The sequence below is a fragment of the Loxodonta africana genome, chromosome 1, assembly GCF_030014295.1.
Source record: "Loxodonta africana isolate mLoxAfr1 chromosome 1, mLoxAfr1.hap2, whole genome shotgun sequence".
Taxonomy (NCBI): domain Eukaryota; kingdom Metazoa; phylum Chordata; class Mammalia; order Proboscidea; family Elephantidae; genus Loxodonta; species Loxodonta africana.
Genome location: NC_087342.1, coordinates 58,568,173 through 58,591,275, shown reverse-complemented (window position 1 = coordinate 58,591,275; position 23,103 = coordinate 58,568,173). Strand labels below are relative to the sequence as shown.

The following is a 23,103-nucleotide window of genomic DNA, read 5'->3' as shown; positions in this document are numbered from 1 at the left end:
AGTACGTAATGATAACAGGGCAGTGGTCCAGGATAGGTCCCAAACCATCTCATAAAAGAAACTTGACTTGCCTTACTTGATCTTTAAGCAAAGATGGCAAGAATATTTTAATAATTTGTTTTGTTTTTGTTATTGGGAGTATACACAGCAGAACATAAACCAATTCAGTAGTTCCTATGTGCACAATTCAGTGACACTGATTACATTCTTCTAGTGGTGTCGCTCTCCTCACCCTTCTTTTCCAAATTCTTCCTTCTCCATTAACGTGAACTCACTGCCCCCTAAGTTTCCTATCTAATATTCGGGATGTTCTTGTCAGTTTGATCCCAGATAGATAGTTCTTAGAAGAGCACAGTAAACCAGACATTCTTTACTAGTTAAGCTAAACTATTGTTTGGTTTTAAGAAGTCATCTCACGGCAGTAGTTTCAGGGTTTATCCAGCTTTCATGGCTTCAGAAAATGTGGAGTCCATGAGAATTTGAAATTGTGTTCTGCATTTTATCCCTTTTGATCAAAAGTCTTCCACAGAATCTTTGGTCAAAACGTTCAGTAATGGTAGCCGGACACCACCCAGTCCTTCTGGTCTCATGGCAAAAGGGGCAGTTGTTCCTGGATGCTATTAGCCACGCATTCTGTTTCCTTCTCCTATTCTGACTCTTCTTCTTCATTTTTTGCTCCAGGTGAATAGAGACCAAATGCACCTTGGATGGCTGCTTGCAAGCACTTAAGACTCCGTTGCACAGCTGATTAATGTAATTGCTGTCAATAAGTTGTACACCTCTAAAAAGTTGAATTGGCAAAAAGTCATGTGATCCATGTATTTACAACAACAAAAAGAAGCTGCTGAAGCTGCTTATTTACAAACACCTCATGGGATTTGGTTTCTTGGTTTGGGGGGTTAGGGTCATGGTTTCACGGGACATCCCAGTTAATTAGCTTAATACCACATTTAGTGCTTTGGTTCCATCTCTTCGTTCACTGCATAGTGCTTGGGGTCTTAAATTTTTTTTTTCCCTCTCTTGCTTATGATCATATACAAAAAGACTTAACTGGTGAAATGCAAGTAATTTTTCTAAACTCATTTCCTGAATGCTCTGTCTTCTGATTCCCGTTTCGTAATTAATCATTGATTTGCTCGTTTCACAACCACTTTTGAGTTCCTACTTTGTACCTAGAACAGTTGAGGACAACAAAGTGGCCCAAGAAGATAACCTATCTCTGCATTGGATTGGTTGGCAAGTCTTCATTCTGTGGGATACTGGCATGTTATCAGGACAGTTCACCAAAAGGACATTATCACATCACAGTTTTCAAAACACTGTGGGTCATATTTTAGGAATGTTAGCTCAGCTTGTCAGTTATGCTTTTCTTAGAACAAAATAGGCTTCTTGTGTGTGAACTGCTGTCATTTTAATTGGGTACATATGATCGAATTCCCATAATCTCTTGGGTATTTTGAACCTTTCACTGAGAGAAAAAAATCTCCTCTTACAAGCTGTGTGCTATTCTAAATACCTCACCATGTGCAGTCTCTGCCGACTGGCAGTCGTTGCGAACCCCAAGGAAAGGTTCACTGCGTCATTTTGTGGATGTGAATTTTGGGTGAGTGGTTCAGAGGCCGTAGGGGTGATTTGTTATCTTTGGAATGCTGTTTTTAATGCCTTACGGGTTTCTCTGCCAGCTAAGAGTTGGGTAATGTCATTTTTATACTAAAATGAGTCCTGTGAAGTGCAGGCGGTTTTTTGTTTGTTTGTTTTAAGGCTATTTACTATGCTGATTATATGGACCAGTTTGACATCACTGTCCACTGCCTGTTCCAAAGCCTGTAGTGGCCACTTCCTGCTCCCACTTTTAGCCTTGATGATTATACATGTTTCTTCTCAGGCCCAATAATAGCATGCTGGTATTTCCTGTTGGCTCTTGGCTGCTGCTTCCTGAGCTGCTCTGTGCTGTTTATCTCCTGCGCCGCTGCATCTTGAACATCTGGCCTGCTGTGACTGCCTTCTGAAGGCCTGCCACCATCTGCTGCAGGACTGTTCTTCTCCTGCTCCTGACATCTGACATTTACTGTGCAGGCCCCATGTTGGGATTGCCACCAGTGCTTCATCAGACTCCCACCAGGCACTGACTCCGTGACAGGACTCGGGCTGCAGATGTGAAAGACTTCGTTTGTCTCTGCCCTCTAGGCCCTCGGTCTGAGGGAATGGTGGAAGCGGCAGCAGGGAAGATGGGAGTTACGGTGGGAACAGGGAGGAAAGAGAGCTTCAAATGACCTGGTTTTGTCAGAGAAGGGGCCAGCTGAGCTAGGACACGGGGGACGAGCAGAAGTTTGCTGAGTCAGATACAGAGCCAGAGGCCCCTGCGAGGAGAGAGCATGGCTTGATCGGAGACCATGGGATCCTGGTTGTCAGTTGTTTGTAACTGGGAAAGCATTTGCTGTGGGATACTTTTCTGCCCATCGTGTAGTTGAAGGGCCAAGAGAAAACAGGCAGGCAGAGGGTAAAATCACCACAGAGCACAATTTTGAATCGGGCGTAGTACATCTTTGACAGTTCATACTTGGCTTTTTGGTTTTCTGGTCCTCTTTTTGGTGGGCATGAACACACTCATAGTGGCCAGAGTCCATGCTGAGGCTCCCACTGGGCCGCCCTCTCTGTTGCCCACCTACTGCGCCATTCTTCAGAATTATCTTTCTGCCCCTTCTTTCTGTCTCTATAAAGCTGTTAGTCTTAGAGAAGTGTTGGGGAGAGAGCAAGCATAATCAACTAATTCACATTAAATTTCGGATGTTAAAATTTTCTCAACCCTTTGCCGTCTAGTGGATTCTGATTCATAGTGACCCTATAGGACAGAGAACTGTCCCATACAGTTTCCAGAGTGGCTGGTGGATTCAAACGGCTGACCTTTTGGTTAGCAGCCGAGCTTTAACCACTGTGTCACCAGCTCCCAATTACTGTCTTTTACTTTCAAGTATTTTACTTGTTTAAAAGGGACATGCTAACCCATATAAAGCTCTAATTCATGCAATTTCAGGAAGTATTACAAAGTGAAGTGAGGAAATTCTGACCGTGGGGCAGACTGCCCCACACGTCCACAGCTCCCCTCGTAGTTCCTTCTTTATGCAGCTTTTCTTCTGCTTCTGGACTTGAGGATCTGCTAACGGCCAGCCCTGCTGGCCCACCACCAGCCTCCGTGGGAAGCATAATCCAGATCTCATCCCCATCTCATTAGCTGGCAGTGAGGGACCTGGGGTGGAAGGAGAGGAGACCAGGGCAGCCATTCGAAATACTGACTTACTCATAAGTCATTCATTTGTATGCCCTCCGGAGCTTGTACTAGGAAGTGGTAAATCCCCATTTCTAATATATTTTCTGGAAATAATGAGGTTTCCAACAGATATGTTCAGCTTTCAAGTGTGCTGAGATTTGACTGTCACTGAACCTCTTAGAGGCAGAGTATTTCCAGCTTGTGGGAGGACATTTTTAACAAGAGTCCTTTGAATCTAAAAGCGAGTTGAGCTTTGTGTCCTATATGATAAATATTTTTATTATAAATATATGCAGTATTCTGTTTCAAATGTGTGTATTGTGAAAAATAAAATTCAAAGTAATTTAAGTGTTAATTAGTTCATAGTAGATATTTGTTGTCATATATTTTCTCAATAAATTACCAGTAAAATGTACATTCTTGAAAAGGTTGGGAACCGTTGTCCTAGATGGCAGCTTTTGGAATACTCGATTTGAAATCAAAGCAGCATGAGGAAAAAAGTCCTCCAAAAGTGATCATTTTGAAAGTCATTGTTTTTCCATAATATTTAAAGTTTCAAGAAATCTAACACCTGAATCATCTTAACACTGGGCATTATTACTTTAATGTATAATCTTAAACTAACAGAGTTTTGATTTCCTGGAGTTCCACTGATGGATCGTGAGGACTTGGGTGTATAAGTGGTTAGGTCCTCCTTTCAAAGCGGGGACTCACCTTTGGCCAAGAACAGTTCATGAAGTAGAAGTGGGATTGGCAAAGTCAGAACTGGCGCCAGTGGTGGTGGGGCTTGGGTGGTCAGAGGGCAGCAGCCCCTGCCCTAAAAGGGTAAGAGTACTTCCTCACTTTAGCTTTACTCATGGAGCTTTAAAGGCTTTTGGATCCTATAGTGTCCTATTAAAATGCAGATGTTTCTTGGCGACACTAACCCTAGAATCACAGTCTCAGCTCTGAAGAGCTGGGAAGGCTCTTGTCTTGATAGAACTTTTCACAGGGATTAGTCAACATGTAGCTGAGTATGAGTCAGAATCAACTTGACGCCAATGAGTTTGGTTTTTTTGAGCTGAGTATAAAATGTTTTTTTTTAATAAAATGCTGGAATAATAGATAATGCAACCTAGTGAGGGCAGGAAAGTTAACGCCAAGAGAGGAGACCCAGGGCTGCCGTGGGGTGTCGGGGAAGGAGGCATGCCGCCCAGTGCACCTCCCTTGTCCAGAGCCACCCTGCCCGTTTCTGGACTTTTCTCTATTTCAAATTTCCTTTAAACAGAAGAAAACCATTTTTGTTTCTCACATAGAAATGATCCAATTATAGACCCTCAGATGGCATTCCTTTGACAACATTTTTTGGGGTCAAACATAAAATTGTAAGTGGTGTTACTTGTGACTTCATTTTATTTTGGCTTTAACTCCTGAGAAAGCAGTCAGAGCTCTGAATTTTACTCATTTTGATAGGGTCGCTGTAAAAGTTAGTTCACACGTGCCAAATGGTTGCTTGTTCCTGGATGAGTAAAATACAGAAATATAAATTTTTAATAATTAATGATAATTTACACTTATTATCTAGACCAAGGTCACAGCCTTGAAAACCCTATGGAGCAGTTCTGTCTGCACGTATGGTGTTGTCATGAATCAGAATCGACTGGACAGCAACTAACACAACAACAATTTGTATCTCAAATTTTTCTCTCATGATAAAAAAAAAAAAAACTGTAGGCTTCAACACCGTGACTAATCTCTACCCCACTGAGTTTTTTTAGTTACCATTGCCTCATTTTTGTTGGTGTGTGCTGTCGAGGCGATTCCGATTCATAGTGACCTTATAAAAAAAAAAAAAAGTGGAAATATTGCCTTTTTCCTCTTTTTTCTCCCTCCTCCAGTCTCTTTAAAGGGGACATGAGTTTTGGAGATTTCTCAAGATCATTTTTAAAAATGGCAGCCAGTCTAAATCACTGTTAACCATAGAAATGAGAACTGTCTTACTGAGAAAATAACGTCAGCACCAGGGGTATACTGAAATCCAAATGTCAGGAGCAAGGGGGTGCGTTTGGGTCTTGTGTCCTTAAGTTATCTGTTGGCAGAAAAGTTGTTCCTTCCTGCCAAATGTTAAAGATGGGAAGAACTGTTCTTTATTTTTAAACTTTAGAATTTAGGAATTGAAAATATTGATTAGAAACCTAAATGTGATCTATCTTAGCACATAAACAGAGTATGTGTAATGGCACAAATCCATAGCAAGGAGAGCTATCTTAAAACTTTTTAATATGAGATTACATTGAATAACAAGCATACCAGGTTTTCAGGATTGGAAAATTTCTGGTTGGTTCAAACCTTTTATCCATTGATATTTACCATTTAGTTGTCAAGGATTACCAGTTGTCAAAGCATTAGAATGTTACTAGTATAAAAATTATCAATAATTAAGAAGGCTCTCCATGGTCTCGGGGAATATCTAGCTCAATTGACATAACAGAATTTATAAAGAAAAAGTTCTGTATTCTACTTTGGTGAGTAGTGGCTGGGGTCTTAAAAGCCTGTGAGCGGCCATCTTAAAATAGTCTGCTGGTCTCACCCCTTTGGGAGCAAGGGAGAATGAAGAAAACTAAAGATACAAGGGAAAGATTAGTCCAAAGGACTAAAGGACCACAACTACCACAGCCTTTGCCAGACTGAGTCCAGTACAACTAGATGGTGCCCGGCTACCACCACTGACTGCTCCGACAAGGATCACAACAGAGGGTCTGGGACAGAGCTTGAGAAAAATGTAGAACAAAACTCTAACTCACAAAAAAAAATAAAGACTGACCTGACAGAGACTGGAGAAACCCTGAAAATATGGCTCCCGGACAAGCTGTTGAGCTCAGTAATGAAGTTACTCCCGAGGTTCACCCTTCAGCCAAAGATCAGACAGGCCCATAAAACAAAACAAGATATTAATGTCATAACCATGTTTGTATTATTATTTTTGATGGCTGTGTTATGTTCTGTCAAGTGGATTGTCATTTAATACAGAAGTGAGCTTCTTTGTGGACATAGCCCTTTTCTTCTTATGGATTATGTCCTTCAGATATGCCTTCAGAAGAGGGGTCGTTAGATTAAAGTGTATGGCTTTTTTGTGGGTTTTGATGCATATTGTCAAATTGGCTTTCTAAAAGTCTTATGCTATATCACTAGTAATGAGTTTTTAACTGCCCAAAAATGTTGCTTGATTTTTGATGCCATGCAAGGATGAACTTTCTTTTCTCTTCTATTAATTGTCCATTTTTCTCATTGAAAAGATTCTAGTGGGGTCTTAATTTTTCTCTCGACAGTTTTGTTTTCTGTGGTAAAGGTATTGGTCTTTTGCCATTTGTGGCAGCTGTTTTTCCCCAGAGTATTTAGTGTTCATATTATATAAAATCTGTCGATCTTTGATAATTCTTGCCTTGGTCTTGGGAACTTTAAAAATTTGTTTTCTTTTCACTGTAATCCTTATTTCAGTTTTTGGTATTCAGTTCATCTGGTATGCCTCTTAATTGATTTTCTAAATGCTGACTAGTTTTCACAATACCGTTTATGAATTCTTTATTTCCTTATGTCTCTGATACATCTTTTATTATATTGGTTTAGTATATAATTGAGTCTGTTTGGAGGATATTCCATTTCAGTGATCTGTCTCCTTTGTTTTCCATAATGTTTAAATCATTGTTTTATAAAATGTTTTAGTATCTAGTAGGGCTAGATTCACCCCTCCATTTTTTTTTTTTTTAAATAATATTCTTATATGATCAAGTTGTGATATCAAAATTACTAGGAAAATCCATTAGGCAGCATTTCATCTTTTGCCATACCCATAATATTTGAACACTTGAAATAAACTTCAATTTCTCTGTTAGATTTTGATATTTAACAATCTCATTTTTTGTGTCAATTTCTGTAATTTGTATAATTTTAAATCAAATGATTCATTGGTGCTTCAGAATGTATTAGCATGCATTTGGGTCTGTTGGCCGTGCTTTTACAACTCTTCTGCGTCTGATGGTGCGTTCCCTTTCTCATATCCCATTTTGGGTGGTGTACATTTTCTTCTCTAAAATTTTTATTTCCAGGCTTTGTCTATTAGTTTTAAATGCAGATTTATTTTCTGTATCGTTATACATGAGCATCTGAATAGAGGTGACTGGGAAACCTCCCCATGCTGTCTCTGAAGACTGAGGGATGAGAACCCACCCTTGGTTAGACCTGGGTTCCAGGAGGGTTTGTCTCCTGCTCCATGGAAGCTGCCGGGCATTGCACAGTGGGTTCCACAGAGTGGGATGGAGTTGTTCCCAGGGACTCCTGCCCTGAGGGAGGGGCTCGTCTCCCATCAGTGGGAATGGTGACAGGTGACGCTTGTTTATGATGATGTGCTTTGGTTGCCGCTGGAGCTTTTCTGTTTGGGGATGATTTTGTGGATATTTGAAAGGGAGTGATGGAGAGGAAGTTTTTGTCATTTCCATGAATTGTGCCAGCTTCCGCATATACTTATTTTTTCCCATAATGTAAATATCTGTACAGAGTGAGAACATGAATGACATCGACGCACAGATGTAATTCGCCTAGAGCAGTGCTTCTCAGAGTCTGGCCCTTGGACCAGCAGCATCGGCATGACATGGGAATTGGGTAGAGATACAAATTCTCTGGCCCCTAAGAATTACTGAATCAGAAACTCCGGGCATGGGCCCAGCAATCTGTGTGTTAACCAGCACTCTGTTTTTTTTTAAAGCATGAGAAAGGAGCCCTGGTGGTGCAGTGGTTAAGTGCTTGGCTGCTAACTAATTGGTTGGTGGTTCGAACCCACCAGCTGCTCTGTGGGAGAAAGATGTAGCAGTCTGCTTTCATAAAGATTTACAGCTTTGGAAACTCTATGGGGCAGGTCCACTCTCTCCTATAGGGTCGCTATGAGTCAAATCTACTCAACGGCAGTGGGGTTTTGTTTTGTTTTCAAGTTGGAGAGTGGAGCAGTAGTGGTTCACTGGTAGAATTCTCCCATTTTATGTAGGAGACCTGGGTTCGATTCCCAGCCAATGCACCTCAGGCACAGCCACCAGCACCTTTCAGTGGAGGCTTGCTGCTATGATGCTGAACAGGTTTCAGTGGAGCTTCCAGACTGAGATGAACTAGGAAGAAAGGCTTGGCAATCTACTTTGAAAATCAGCCAATGAAAACCCTAAGGAGCACAATGGTCTGATCTACAACCAATCATGGGGATGATGCAGGACCAGGCAGCATTTCATTCTACTGTGCTCGAGGTTGCCATGAGTTAGGGGCCAACTCCATGGCAGCATTATGACAGTGACATATTTTGAGACCCACTAGCCTAGAAACACGGTCTCTCTAACCCCTTTGGTTGATAACTGAATTACACTCATGGGCAGCTAGTTTATACTTTTTTTTGTTGGAGTCTTTTCATGCAGCATTGAAATAACATCTTTTGAGTTTGAAAGGATTCCTGTGGTGATCGAAACTCTCTAAGCATCTCCCCCCCACCCAATACTTGTTAAAAATATGTCAATGCCCTAGGTAAAATTCAGGAAAGTGTCAGATGTAGCTTAAAAATTCTAGGAAATTGGAGTATTGTCTAAATATCCATAACACAAAGCTTCTAGCATGGAGTTTTTAATCTAACAACAACAAAAAAAAAAAATTGAAAACCATCCAAAGAATGGGATAACATGATATACTCTTGGTATTGTACGCAGTGTATTTATTTATTAATGTTTCTGTAAAAAGCATCTTTTGTCAAAGATGTATTTTTCTTTTGTCAATGAACAATAGCATTTTCAAGTGGAGTTGAACTGCGGCCTTGAACTGTACCCATCTTACCCTTGCACTTGGTGTTGAGTCAGTTCCCAGAGGAAGTACAGCAGAGCTCTGCTGCTCACCCCCCCCCCCAGCTGAGCCGGGGGATCTTGAACACGGCAGTGACTCCCCAAACCTCTTGACACAGCGGAATGTGTTCTCACCTTTCCTTCAGTATTAAGCATTTTGGTCCTAATCATTCTTTAAGCAATGAAATGACCAGAAAAATGAATGCAAAAATACCTGTAGGTTTTTGTTAACAGTTGAATCTAATTCTCTTGAAATGTCATCATCTAATTCAAAAAGTCCGACATTCCTTATTTCTCATCTGATTTTTACATAATTTTACCAAAAAAAAAAAAGAGAGATTTGGGATTACTCTTCCTGTCCCAATCCAAAGTAAATAAAAATAGACCTGTGGCATTTAAGAACTGGAAGTGACCCTCTTATCCATGTCATCATATCCCCTCCCTACCTTTACTGATGGAAATCTGAAGCCTCCAGGGGTGAGTGGTGGCTCAGAGAACCATAGCCCAGACATGGGCGCAGAAGTCGAGACCTTCTAGCCACCATACCCAACCAGAAAACCCTATACCCCTCCAATAAAAAAAGGTAGTCATAGCTGAGCATTCTCTCTCAATGTTTCCAGCAAATTTTCTTGTATTTGTGTTTCTGTAGTCTAATACTCTAGATAGTGGTCATTTCCTTCAGGGTAATTGATAGAAATTAGTAAGGTGTTCCGGAAGCTGAGATACTAGTGTTTCCTGTAACATGGGTTTAGGAAACGGCTCTTCCAGGAGCTGCTCGGAAGGACTGACTTTGTGAAGCCTCCTCGGGAGTCGCGATGAGTTCTCTGAGGTCTGAAAGAGTTATTTATTCCGACTGACTACAAAATCTGCCATTATTCTCAACTACTGTATTTTAGGTAAGGATGATCCTTTCTTAGTTGCATGTAGAAGAAATAAAATGTTGCCATGTGGTATTTGATAACTGCATGTAAGAGGCGTGTGTGTGCGTGTGTGTGTATTGGAAGGAGGGTGAAGAAAGGTTCTGTAAAATGTCACTTAACCTTTCTTTTTAAAAATGTATCAGTAAGCATATACAGGAGAATTTTTTTCCAAATATCAATTCTGAGGAATGAAAGCTATGTAATACTTTTAGAATATTCACAGAGATAATGTATGGTATAAATTAATTATGTCTGTCTTAGAAACTAATTATTGATGAAGTCTAGATAGAAAATGTTTTAAAAATTGTAGAAATACAAGGCCACAGAACTTGATATTTTAAAAATAGATGTATAAAAGAAGTCCTAAATCTGGGAAAATATAATTAAAGATCTTTTTTTCTTTTTGGTCCAGTTTGAGATCATTTGTATTCATTTGTTAAAGTGGGCAGGAGTTGGGAATTCTTAAAAAATTATTGTGCGTGCCTTATTTTGAAAATTAATTTAAGATAGAAAGAAAATATAACTGTTAAATGGTAAAACTTACAGAATAGGTGGGTTTTAAAACTGGAAATAACCTAAGAAATCTTGTGTATTTTGTTGTCTTCTACTTACAAGTCTTCAGTTCCTGAATAAAAATTTTCTGGAGTTAAAATATATTTTACTAAGCCCAAATGTAAAGGAAAATAAATTAGGGAATAAAAGGAAAATGCCTCAAGGAAGTGAAAGTGCCTTTAGAAAAACAGCAATTATTAAAACTATTTAAGAGGAAGGTGAAACTTGTTCCTAACAGACACTTATTCTGGGGAGAAAGAGCAGGGAAGGATACAGGAGTTGGCAGATTCCCTGTATAACAATTAGTGGTCCCCGTGATAACGCCAAGTGCTGGCAAGGATGGAAAAACTCGACCACTGGCTTATTGATCATAGGAGAATGTAAGATGGAATAGCCGTTCTGGAAAACAGTTTGACGGTACCTTTCAGAACTAAAAGTGGACTTACCATATGACCCAACAGTTGCACCCTTGGGCATTCATCCCAGAGAAATGAATTCTTTTCATGCAGGAACTTGTACATGTATGTTCCTAGCAGCTTTATCTGTAACAGCCAAAAGCTAGAAACAACCCAGATGTCCTTCAAAGGGTGACTAGTTAATGAATACCATGAAATACTACTCAGCAATAAAAAAGAACAAGTTAGCAATATACACAACAACCTGGATGAACCTCAAGGAAATTATGCTGAGTGAAAAAAGCCAACCTCAATCACATCTGTATAGCATTTGCGAATAACCTGTAGATTTGGGGAAGAGATTAGTGATTGGAAGGTTAAGGGTGAGGAGAGAGGTGATGATGCTACAGTTATTTTGATTGTGGCAGTAGCTACTCAAGGCTACACGGTGATAAAATTGCACAGATCCACACACACACATAAATGAGTGCATTTATGATTGGTGAAATCTGAGTAAGCTCTGTGGACTGCACCAACATCAATTCCTTTGTTTTGATATTGTACCATAATTGTATAAGATATTAACACTGGGGGAGGCTGGGGGGATGGGCACACAGGACTCCCCATACTTTTCTTTACAATGTCCTGTGAATTTACAATTATTTCAAAACAAGTTAAAAACAAAAAAAATTCTTCCAGTGGTACCAAAAGGTTAAAAAAAAAAAAAGACTGAATATTGCAGTTTCATATTGTTCAACCTAAAGGGGAGAAAAAACCCTCCGATGGTTATACGCCAGATTGCTTGGGGTGCTTCTCTCTTCGTTCAAAGGCATTTCCACTTTACGATTTGTGCTCTTTTATAGTTAAAATTTTCCACAATGTGTATGCTTTGTTCTTTTGATCATAAAAACTTATTAAATGCCAATAATTACAAACATAAAAATATATTAGTAGGTCCCCATTTTTACTCCGTCACATTCACAGAGCTTTCAGTGGTCATGCGGTTCACCAGCCCTTTGGCAGTGAGGTCTGTATCAAAAACATTTTGGGAAGATATTTGTTTACCTATTTGTATTTAGAAATTTGTATCAAAATGTACAGAGATTTCACAGTTCACCCTTGATCATGGCACAAAGTTAAATTTCATATTCTCTAGCTCAACATAAAAACATCTGAATTGTAAATAAATTATAGATTTTTAAATTTAGTCAGTCTTGGTTATTTACCTTCAGTGGAAAATGCTCTCAATCTTTAATACAACGTAGGGATTATCAGAATTTTTCTCAGTTCACATTTTTTTTAAATGCTGTGGTTTCACAGTGAAATGTATCCTGGATTCCTCATGTCGTCCCTTTCCTTCCTAAAGGTAATTTGGGGACTTTCTGTCACAAACACCTCACTGTCTCCTACTGCTTAGCAGTTCCGTTAGAAGGCTTAGTGGTGGAAAGGTTAAAACTGTCCCTGAAAAGAGCTTGATGGATTTTTTTTTTTAATTTCGTATATCTTATGCCACCCTTATGCCCTATTAAAACATATAATTGAAAATGGATTATATCATTGTCCCTGGTGATGGAATTTTGTGGTGTTTTGAGTAATTATCCATTTGAAATTGATACTGTTGGCTGAAGTGGAAGTTGCAGTCAGATAAAACTTGAGGGATGACCTGAAGTCAAAACAAAAGGAGACATAGCCCTGGGCTGATAATGAAATTAAATGATTACTCCTGACTCCTGGTAGAAAACCTGCTGTTTTTTTTTTCTGGGGTTTTCCTTTTTAATTCTAAGGCCATTTGTTGAAGTCCTTTAAATCTTTGTGTTTCTCTGGCTTTCAACGAGTGTAATAAGTGACATCTTAAATGTGAACAAAGGGTCGTTTTTCCTTGTTGAATAATGTCCTACAATTTAGATTTTTCCCTAACATTCTAAAATTCAGGTGGTATTAAACCTTGGAATTTGAAGCGTTCACTTCAGGTATTCTCCCATCATTCTTGCGCTCCCTCATTTGTTTATCGGCTGGACACGGCTAACTGATGATTTCAGGACGCAGGGCGACTTGAACATCCTCATTCAGTCAGGGAGCTTAGGGTGAACCTCTCGTAGCTGCTGAGCAGCAAAGCTGTTTTTAAATGTCTGCCATATGCTTTCTTATGATCACCTGAACGTACAGCTGCTTTGGTGTGGTAACTCTGCTCTGCTGTGATCCTTGCTTACTGGTTGACCCTGAGACACAGAGAGGCTCTGAAGTAAAGTCTGAGTGAACATAGGGCCAAAAAAAAAAAAAAAAAAAATCAAACCCGTTGCAGTAGAGTCTGTTGTGACTCACAGCAACCCTATAGGACAGAGTAAAGCTGCCCCATCGGGTTTCCCAGGAGCGCCTGGTGGCTGCTGACCTTTTGGTTAGCAGCCATAGCACTTAACCACTACACCACCAGGGTTTCCTAACATAGGGCAGGTATAGATATTTTAAGTAACTAGTGAGTAACAAAGAAGCCCTGGTTAGCACTCAGCTGCCAACCAAAAGGTTGGTGGTTCGAACCCACCACCTGTTCCTTGGGAGAAAGATATGGCATTCTGCCTCCATGAAGATTACATCCTTGGGAAGTCTATAGGGCAGTTTCTGTCTGTCTCATATGGTCACTGTAAGTCGGAATTGACTCAGTGGCATTGGGCAGTGAGTGACATGTTTTACAGCTAAACAGTGATTTCTGCTAGTTGTTGTTTTAAAGTCATTTTATGTTACCTAACCCCATCCTCCCCTTTGTGAGGGTTGAGACATGATTGGATTGCATCCCAATATAGAAACTCTAAGATAAAAACACTATGTTGTTGTTGTGAGATGCTGTCAAGTTGATTCCAACTCCATGTACATCAGAATGAAACACTACACAGTCCTGCGCCATCCTCACAGTCACGTGCTATGTTTCAGCCTGTTGTTGCAGCCACTGTGTCAGTCTATCTTGTTGAGGGTCTTCCTCTGTTTTGCTGACCCACTACTTTACCAAGAATGACGTCCTCCTCCAGGGACTGGTCCCTCCTGATAGTGTGTCCAAAGTACACGAGACAAATTCTTGCCATCTTCGCTTCTAAGGAACATTCTGGGTCTACTTCTTCCAACACAGATGTTTGTTCTTCTGACAGTCCACGATATATTCAGTATTCTTTGCCAACACCAAAATTCAAATGCATCAGTTTTTCTTCGGTCTTTCTTGTTCATTGTCCAGCTTTTGCATGGATACAAGGTGGCTGAAAATGCCATGGCTTGAGTCTGGTGCACCTTAGTCCTCAAGGTGACATCTTTGCTTTTTAACACTTTAATAAAAACACTATAGAACCAATAATTCAGAAACATGAAGGAACTGAAATCTTAAGAAGAATGAAATTCAAATGATATATCCATATATCTACCTATAGAAAATCGTAACTCAGTTAAAATATGGTCATTAATTAAAACCCCTTTCATGGTTTCTATATTCTTTGTTTTTGAGCTGCTTATTTTGGAATTAAGATAAAGACTACAGCCTTAAGTATGGATTACACCTCAACATAAAGAAAACAAAAATTATCACAGCTGGACCAATAAGCAACATCATGGTAAACGGGGAAAATACTAGAAGTGTCAAGGATTTCATTTAACTTGTATCCACGGTCAATGCCCGTGGAAGCAGCAGTCAAGAAATCCAATAATGTATTGTATTGGACAAAGGTACTGCAAAAGATTTGTTTCAGGTGTTAAAAAGCAAAGATGTCACCTTGAGGACTAAGGTGTGCCTAATCCAAGCTGTGGTATTTTCAATTGTCTCGTGTATGCAAAACTGGGCAATGAATAAGGAAGCTCAAAGCAGGAAGAATTGATACATTTGAATTATGGTATTGGCGAAAAATACTGACTATACCATGGATTGCCAGAAGAATGAACAAATCTGTGTTGGAAGAAGTGCAGCCAGAATGCTCCTTAGAAGCGAGGATGGTGAGACTTCGTCTCACGTACTTTGGGCATGTTATCAACAGGGACGAGTTCCTAGAGAAGGACACAAATGCTTGGTAAAGTAGAGAGTCAGTGAAAAAGAGGAAGACCCTCAAGGAGATGGATTGATACAGTGGCTGCAACAGTGGGTTCAAATATAACAATTGTGAGGATGGCTCAGGGTCTGGCAGTATTTGGGGTTGCTGTGAGTCAGAACTGACTTGGTAGCACCTAACAACAACATTCTGGAATTATATTAAAAGAGTAACTGAACTTCATTCGAAGTGTTTAAAGCATACTTACATATTTTAGGATTTCTTATTCTAATGTACTTTCAGATATGAAGCACTTCATCATACGGTTTTTAAAAAAAATTTCATGTCTCTTATGTCACCCTTTTGCACCATTAAAACATGTAATCGAGAATTGATTATACCATCTTCACTGGTAATGAAATTTTGTGTTCTCCCTAGTTATCTATTTGAGATTGATACTGGTGGCTACGGTGAAAAATATGAAAGGTACCCCTAAAGGCTTTTTTTTCCCCTCCCTTATGACTCTAAATTCCTTGCAGATTTATTACGGGGCAATGAGAGGCAGTTACTTCTTTTTAAGTATCTAAGTGGGGCTGAGAGTTCGGGTGATTTTCAGTGTCATACTTAGTCCTGCGTCTTGGTCATATGTCATATCACTCTCTTTTCAGGAAGAGTCTGTTTTGAATAATGCTGGTATTAACTGTCAGCTGTTGGCCAGCAGCTGCTGTGTGCCTAGTGATTTTCATATGTTATCTCTTTTCATCCTGCCAGCAACCTTATCAAAGAGGTGTATTACCCGTCTTTGACAGAGGAGGGAGCCAAGGCTCAGGTTAAGTTTGTTATAGATAGTAACAGATGTCTTGGCTGAAGCTTGAAAGCAGAGCCTGAGACAAAGATTTTTGCTGTAGGTGGTTTATTTGGAAGGTGATTCCAAGAAGCAGGAATCAGGGAGTAGAGAAATGCAACAGCAAAGGAGAAAGGCCAGTAAAGCCAATACCGAAGTTGCTGTGTGGCCAGGGATCCCTGAGAAGCATTCAGAATGCAGCCTAGAATGGTCCATCCAAAGGAAGGAGATTGAGCATTGATACACAGATTTCTGTCACCGGGTTGACAGCTGCCATAATTTCCTAGAACTTCTGAGCTAAGCTTGCTGTGGGTCCTCTGGGATTCAGCGACTGCCCTGAGCAGAAGGCGTTGCAATCACAGGCGTGGCCTTGAGGTGGGACCTTGCAGGCACAGGAGTGAGCTCACCTGGAGCTGTTCTCCAGCGTTGCAGCTGAATTCAGAGGTGGGCTGAGGCACCATCGTGAAATGGGTACCAGAATTGTCTGCCAGAAGGGGCAGGACCCACGTCTGCACGCATCTCCGTGTACACACGGATATGAAGTGGGCTTAAATCTGTAATTTAGGATGGCATGGGAATCCAGAGTGGGTGTAGTAATGACAGCGCATTATCTCTCGCTGCAAAGACTGACTTTCCTGTTTGTGTGACTTTGGTTAATATTAGTTTGTATTCCTTGCATATATGTAGATTACATTACCAGAAGAAAGCCCAGAACATTTCAAGTATTAGAGACTATAGCTAGTTTGGGATTAACAATCTGCTCCTCGGGTGGGGCCTTTAGAATATATCATACATACAGGATTATGTTGTGCTCAGGAGTCATGAAAGGTGAGGCCTTGTAGACCATTGTAGTTCTTTGTAAATTCTGCGGAGTTTAGTTTTTTAAATCACTTGATTAATACCCCACCAGCTGACTCTCCCCAAAGTTGAACCAGAGGGAACGCTGCCGTGGGTGAAGTTCTTTTTTAATGTTTTGGGCACTCAGTTTATCCCAGGACACAAGGCAGCTGAGCCTTTCTGCTGATGGTTAGATTGTCTGGGACAACAGCACCCTGCCCTTCCGCCAAACGCAGCCTAGCCCGTGTCTGCCACAGCCTGGGTGCTCTGAAAAACTTATTTAAATAGAAGAACCCAGGTTGTCCTCCTTCAACTCTTCACCAGCCAGAATCAGGCAGAGGCTAGGAATTCATACAAACAGCTTACTGGAGTAATCCCATAGTACTGGTTAATGGGGCACCACAAACTTGGCAGCTTAAAACCACACAAATGTATTAGGTCACAGTTCAGTAGGTTAGAAGTCTGGGCATGGTGTGACTGGCTCTCCGCTCACGGTCGTACAAGGCTGAAATCAAGGTGTTGGCCAGGCTGTGCTCCTTTCTGGAGGCCCTGGAGGAGAATCCGCTTCCGAACTCATCCAGGTTGTTGGCAGAGCCCTGGCTTCTTGTGGTTGTAGGACTGAGGTCCGTTTTCTTGCTGGCTGTTAGCCAAGGACTGGTTTCGGTTCCTGGACACCTCTCACATTCCTAGCTACATGACCTCCTTCAGCTTCAAAACCAGCAATGGAGAATGTCCCTCATGTCAAATCCCCTGCATGCTTTGGATCTCTTTCACCAGGAAAATCTTAGTTCTGTTTAAGAGCCTGATTATTAAATATAAAACGACTGAGGAAGCATCTAAAGATGGAAGGAACACATAGAGTCACTATACCATAAAGAATTGGTTGACGTTCATCCATTTCAGGAGGTACCATGTGAGCGGGAACCAATGGTACTGAAGGAAGAAGTCCTTTTAATCAGTCTGTATTCCCACCATATGTTTGTCCGATTCAAAATGGCCGATACCAGTACATTTCAGCTCTCTAATGCCTAGGTTAGCAATCATTATGTAGTTCCGTTCATTTTTGACGACTTCCAATTTTCCTAGATTGATACTTTGTACATTCTACGTTCCAGTTACTAATGGATGTTTGGAGCTATTTTTTCACATTTTGAGTTGTGTCACTTCAGCAGAGGAAGGCCCCCAAAGCTTGATTCCATCCACGCCATTAAGGTCGACTCTACTTTGAGGAAGCTCTTCCCCAGTCGTATGCTGAGTGCCTCATCTTCCAGCACTATAGCAGACTGTTTTGCTGCTATTCATAAGGTTTTCACTGGCCAAATTTTTCAGAAGTAGACCACCGGGTCCTTTTTCCTAGTCTGTCTTAGTCTGGAAGCTCCACTGAAGCCTGATATTTCAGTATTTTCCAAGTCTTTACCTCTTGCAATTTTTAAGCCAGCTACAAAAGTTTGAACCCAGTGATGTGGAAACATTAGGATGGAGCAACAAATTCTACTTGTATTAGTTGAAGGATTGAGAAATTAGCCTTGAAAGCTGAACAGCTGTTCATCATGTCTCCGTGGGAGATGTGGATGGGTTGCCACTGCAGGCAGAGGGAATGGCGTATGCAGAAGTGTGGGAGGGGCCTGACTTGCACAGTTCCTGAGAAGAAGCTCGGCAGGTTGGTGGGAGAGGAGGCGGGTTGTATGAGCAGTCGGGACATCAGCCCACCTTTGTAAAAGGAATGTGTCATTATCAGTTTGGAGGGTGATGTTGTTGTTAGGTGCCATCGAGTCAGTTCTGACTCATAGCGACCCTATGTACAACAGAACTAAACACTGCTGGGTCCTGTGCCATCCTCACAATCGTTGTTACGCTTCAGCCTGTTGTTGCAGCCACTGTGTCAATCCATCTTGTTGAGGGTATCCCTCTTTTTCGATGACCTTCTGCTTTACCAAGCATGATGTCCTTCTACAGGGGCTAATCCCTCCTGATAACATGTCCAAAGTATGTGAGACATAGTCTCACCATCCTTGTTTCTAAGGAGCATTCTGATTGTACTGCTTCCAAGACAGACTTATTCATCCTTTTGGCAGTCCATGGTATATTCAATATCCTTCGCCAACACCACAATTGAAAGGCATCAATTCTTCAGTCTTCGTTATTCAGTGTCCAGTTTTCACGTGCGTATGAGGTGACTGAAAACACCTTGGCCTGGGTCAGACGTACCTTAGTCTTCAAGGTGGCATCTTTGCTTTTTAACACTTTAAAGAGGTTTTTGCAGCAGATTTGCCCAGTGCAATGTGTTGTCAGCTGCTTCCTTAGGTGTTGATGGTGGATTCAAGTAAAATGAAATCCTTGACACTTTCAATATTTTCTCCATTTATCACGATGTTGCTTATTGGTCCCAATTGTGAGGATTTTTGTTTTCTTTATGTTGAGGTATAATCCATACTGAAGGCTGTGGTCTTTCATTTTCATCAGTAAGTGCTTCAACTCCTCTTCACTTTCAGCAAGCAAGGTTGTGTCATCTGCATAACGCAAGTGTTTAAAGAGTCTTCCTCCAATCCTGATGCCCTGCTCTTCTTCATGTTGTCCAGGGTGGATGCTAGTAGGTATTTATGCCCACCCTGTACCTCAGTCCGTTTTCAAACCCTAACCCGAGTTCTTGTTTCCTTAGCTGAACTAGATGCTGAGCACACCCAGAAGGTTCTAGAAATGGAGCAGACCCAGCAAATGAAGCTGAAGGAGCGGCAGAAGTTTTTTGAGGAGGCCTTCCAGCAGGACATGGAGCAGTACCTTTCCACAGGCTACCTGCAGATAGCAGAGAGGAGAGGCAAGTTGGGAGGGCTGGCAGAGGCGATGGGCTGTGCCACTTGCTCCCCAGGGTAGGGGGGTGGGGGATGCTGTCCTCGGGAGTCACATCCTATTGTTAGACTCTAGACATCAAAGTAGGCATCACACCATGTGTGTCTTGTTCTTGCCTTGCCTCTTCCTATAGCTCTAAGATACAGTTGAAGAAATTGTTTAGCATATCTTTTAGAATTGCAAACATAAATTACGCTTATGGAAAACCTGGAAATTGTTGTAAAAAAAAGTTTAAAAGACGAACCCATAATTCTACAAAACAGAAGTAGTCACTATAGTGTTCAGTGTGGTTCTCACCGTCTCCGTGCGGGTGTGAGAGAGACTATGCTGATGTAGTTGCTATCTAACTACATCTGTGTGTGGCTTTGTGTCTAACTTTCCTTAATACCGTATGAGGGTCTCCCCGTCTTAATAATTCTTTAACAGGGTCTGCTTTAAAGGCTGCACAGTCACCGTCAGGATGTATACTAGGTGGACATTTAGGTTCTTTATCTCTGTGTTACCTCTGTGCCTGGCGCTGCCACGAGCGTCAAATACATAAATGTTTGTCTGCAGCTCTGACCGTTCCCCAGAATGAACTGAGCAGGGAGAAATCAGGGTGCTGGGCTCCTTCCATCTGGCCTCTCCTTCTGATGACCTGGTAGTTGAGCAGGCAGTGGGGCTGGGCAGTGGTTGCTGGGCAGCTACATGTTCCCCGAGGCCGGGTTAGAGGGTGGGCCCCTCCCAGCTGCAGTGCCCAGCCCGATGTGGCAGCCTCGCCATCAACCCCACTAATGTGGGGCAGTGCCCGGAGCGTGCCCGTTTCCCTGCCTGTCTTCCCTGGGCTTCTCATCACCCCTGGAACCCCCAAATCTCTCTGTACTCTACCTTCAGCCTTTTCCCTGGCTTACCAGGCTCTGACCTTTGTTCCCTAAACCTTGCCCCCTCCTCCCTCCATTGTCTGTCACCCTCACCCTGTTGCTTCATGGTAGTTTGATTCTCTGCCCCTCCCTGGGGAGCTTCAAGAAGCCAAGGAATGAGGAAGGAAACTACCGTAGACAAACAGATCAAAAGTTACTACCTGAAGGCCTTGGGATGCACTGGGGGCACCCACGATCAGGTAGCGCTCTTAACCCCAGTGGGCTGGGTGTAGGTTTGAGGTTTAACATCCGCCCCTCCACACACTCAGCTTCCCGTTTTGTACCCCAGTGATACACAGCCTGTCTCCCTCTCCAGGTCAGGCTGCAGGTTTTCTCGGGGTGTTAGTCCGTATCTGGTGTGGGACGTAGAGACGCAGCCTCCTGTGGCTCCTCTGGGCAGAAGTGCAGGGTTTGCTCTGGAGACCTGTGTCCTGTCCTGTCAGAACACACGCGTCCTGGCCCGCCAGAAAACGTCAGCACGATGAGGGGCTGGGGCAGGGTGTGAGGAGGCGGGGCACGAAGGGAGCAGCGGCAGGACTTACTGCTGACTGCTGAGCTCTGTCACTGTCCAGTTCAGAGATGCCACTGAGCCCCGGGGGCCTGTGTTGTGCACGTGTTCAGAACCAGAGGAGGCAAAGAGAAATCAAGGTCCCGCTTAAAAAGCTCCTTTCCAAGAGGGGACACATGCCCAAATGTGAGTGGGAGGAGGCGGCAGTGGGAGCATGCGAAGGGGCAGAGGGGCCTCTCAGTGCATGGGGAGGCCTGGAGGTGGGCTGGGTGTGGGGTGCAGGGTCCTTGGGTGCCTGGCAGGGAGGGGACTCAGCAAATCCTGTAGAATGGGTATCAATAAATATCAGGTAGGTGAACTATGCTTTTGAGAATCTCAAGAATGATTTTAAGTTTCAAAAAGTGTTGGGCTCTTTTTTTTTTTTTTAAGATAAAAAAACAACATCAGGTACATGTTGCCAATACATGTGGTTTTGAAAACACTGAATTAAAAAATTGGAGGATTTTTTTTGGCTTGCTTTCTTGACTAGGGCCGAAAAGATATCCACAAATAGCCAGGCCTCTCTCGAGGGCCACGCCGTGGGTTTCCCAGCCTGACAAGTCCATTTCTTTTAGGAGGATGCTTCCTCTTCACAGATGAATATGGGGCAGGCAGTTTAATTTACAAGAATCAATTTTAAAAAAAAGCCCCACAGTAAACATGGTGCTTTGGATTCATTCGGCTGCATCAGAAATAGCAGTCTAAATTTTTGTCTCACTTTCCAAAGTATCATTTTTTTTTAAAGATTAAGACAAAGCATGGAAAATTTTATTCAAAAAGTTAGAGTAAAAGGGCGCTGGGGCACTGTGACCCATTTGCAGTGCAGTAGGGCCTCGGCGCAGAAAGGGCTAGGCAGGGCCAGGGCGCCTGGCAACAGAGGAGACCGTTATAGATCCCAGGCAAACCGCTCCGCGGAGCGCCCAGCACAGCTCAGCGTGCTGTTAGGACATAATTCAGGACTCTGTAGGACCTCGGCTGGGCTTGACCTTCTACCTGCCATGATTCCTGTTTTCTCAGGAAGTGTAGCCATTTTCATCACTTAGCGTCGGGGTGTTTTGACTGTGCCGTTATTCATAGATAACCTTGGAGGTGCTCTATTCTGTACCTGTGTTTTCGTGTTCTCTGTACTCCCCAAATTAGACTTCGGCTTCCTGTGGCTCCCGTCTGAGCTTGTAGAGCCTCTGGAGCCAGGGGGTGCCCTGCTCTACCCAGAGACTGGCTCTGCTCTCTGATGTCCCAAAGTGGGCCTGGTGTCCTGGGGAAAGAGGTGGTGTCTGGGCTAGTGAGAGGGTTAACAATAGGCCAGACCAGCTGCTGTCAAGTTGGCCCGACTCACGGTGACCCCACGGGTGTCAGAGCAGAACTGTGCTCCATCCCGTCTCCGAGGCTGCATTTTCAGATGCAGATGACCAGGACTTCCTTCTGCGACGCCTGTGGGTGGACTCAAACCTCCAAACTTTCAGTCAGCGGCCAAGCGCGTGAACCGTTTGTGCCACCCAGGGACTCCAAGATACATTCTAGAATTCAAAAATACCTCAAAACACACTTCCCAAGTTATGATCTTAACTTTGTGCAGTCATCTCTCCATGAGGTTTTATTTAGAGCTTTGAGACTTCCTGTGACTGGTGACTGGTTTTGGTTTTAATTGGGAAGTATTTTAAATATCCAGAGAACTGAGAGTAATATAGCATACCACATTTCCAGATTTAATATTCTACCATATTTGCTTCAGGTCTTTAAAAAATCATGTTTTGAAATATTTCAGACATGTGAAAAGGTATAAAGAGTAATACAAATACCAGTGTACCCACCACCCAGCTCAAGAATCAACACAGGTGAAGGCTCCCGTGTGCCTTTCTCCCGTGCAGAGGTGACTGTCCTGTTTTTAGCCTTTGTCATTCCCTTGGTACGTACCCCAAAACAGTCCATGGTATGCTCTGCACGTTTTAAAACCCATGATACAAGTAGCATCGCACTGTCTGTGTTCGTGCTGTTCACATTCTCAGGCAGGAGTTTTGGATGATCACCCATAGCGGAACCCAGCACCATTCTGTTAAACATTTCCATTGAGTGTGGCTATCTAACTTATTTATTCAGTGTTGTCCCGATGGACATACAAGTTGCCAGTTTTAGGTTCTTAAAAAGAATGC

The 23,103-nt window shown here is 42.3% G+C and overlaps 1 protein-coding gene across 4 annotated transcripts in view; it reads left to right on the top strand.

The window, feature by feature from the left end:
• Positions 1–23,103, top strand: part of DTNBP1 (dystrobrevin binding protein 1) — a 193,098-nt gene that overhangs the window by 159,951 nt on the left and 10,044 nt on the right. For all 4 annotated transcript variants that reach the window (XM_064280954.1, XM_023555807.2, XM_023555806.2 and 1 more), the window contains one exon: positions 19,320–19,475. In XM_064280954.1, the coding sequence (XP_064137024.1) occupies positions 19,320–19,475 (156 nt within the window). The remainder of the gene's footprint in view (positions 1–19,319; positions 19,476–23,103) is intronic.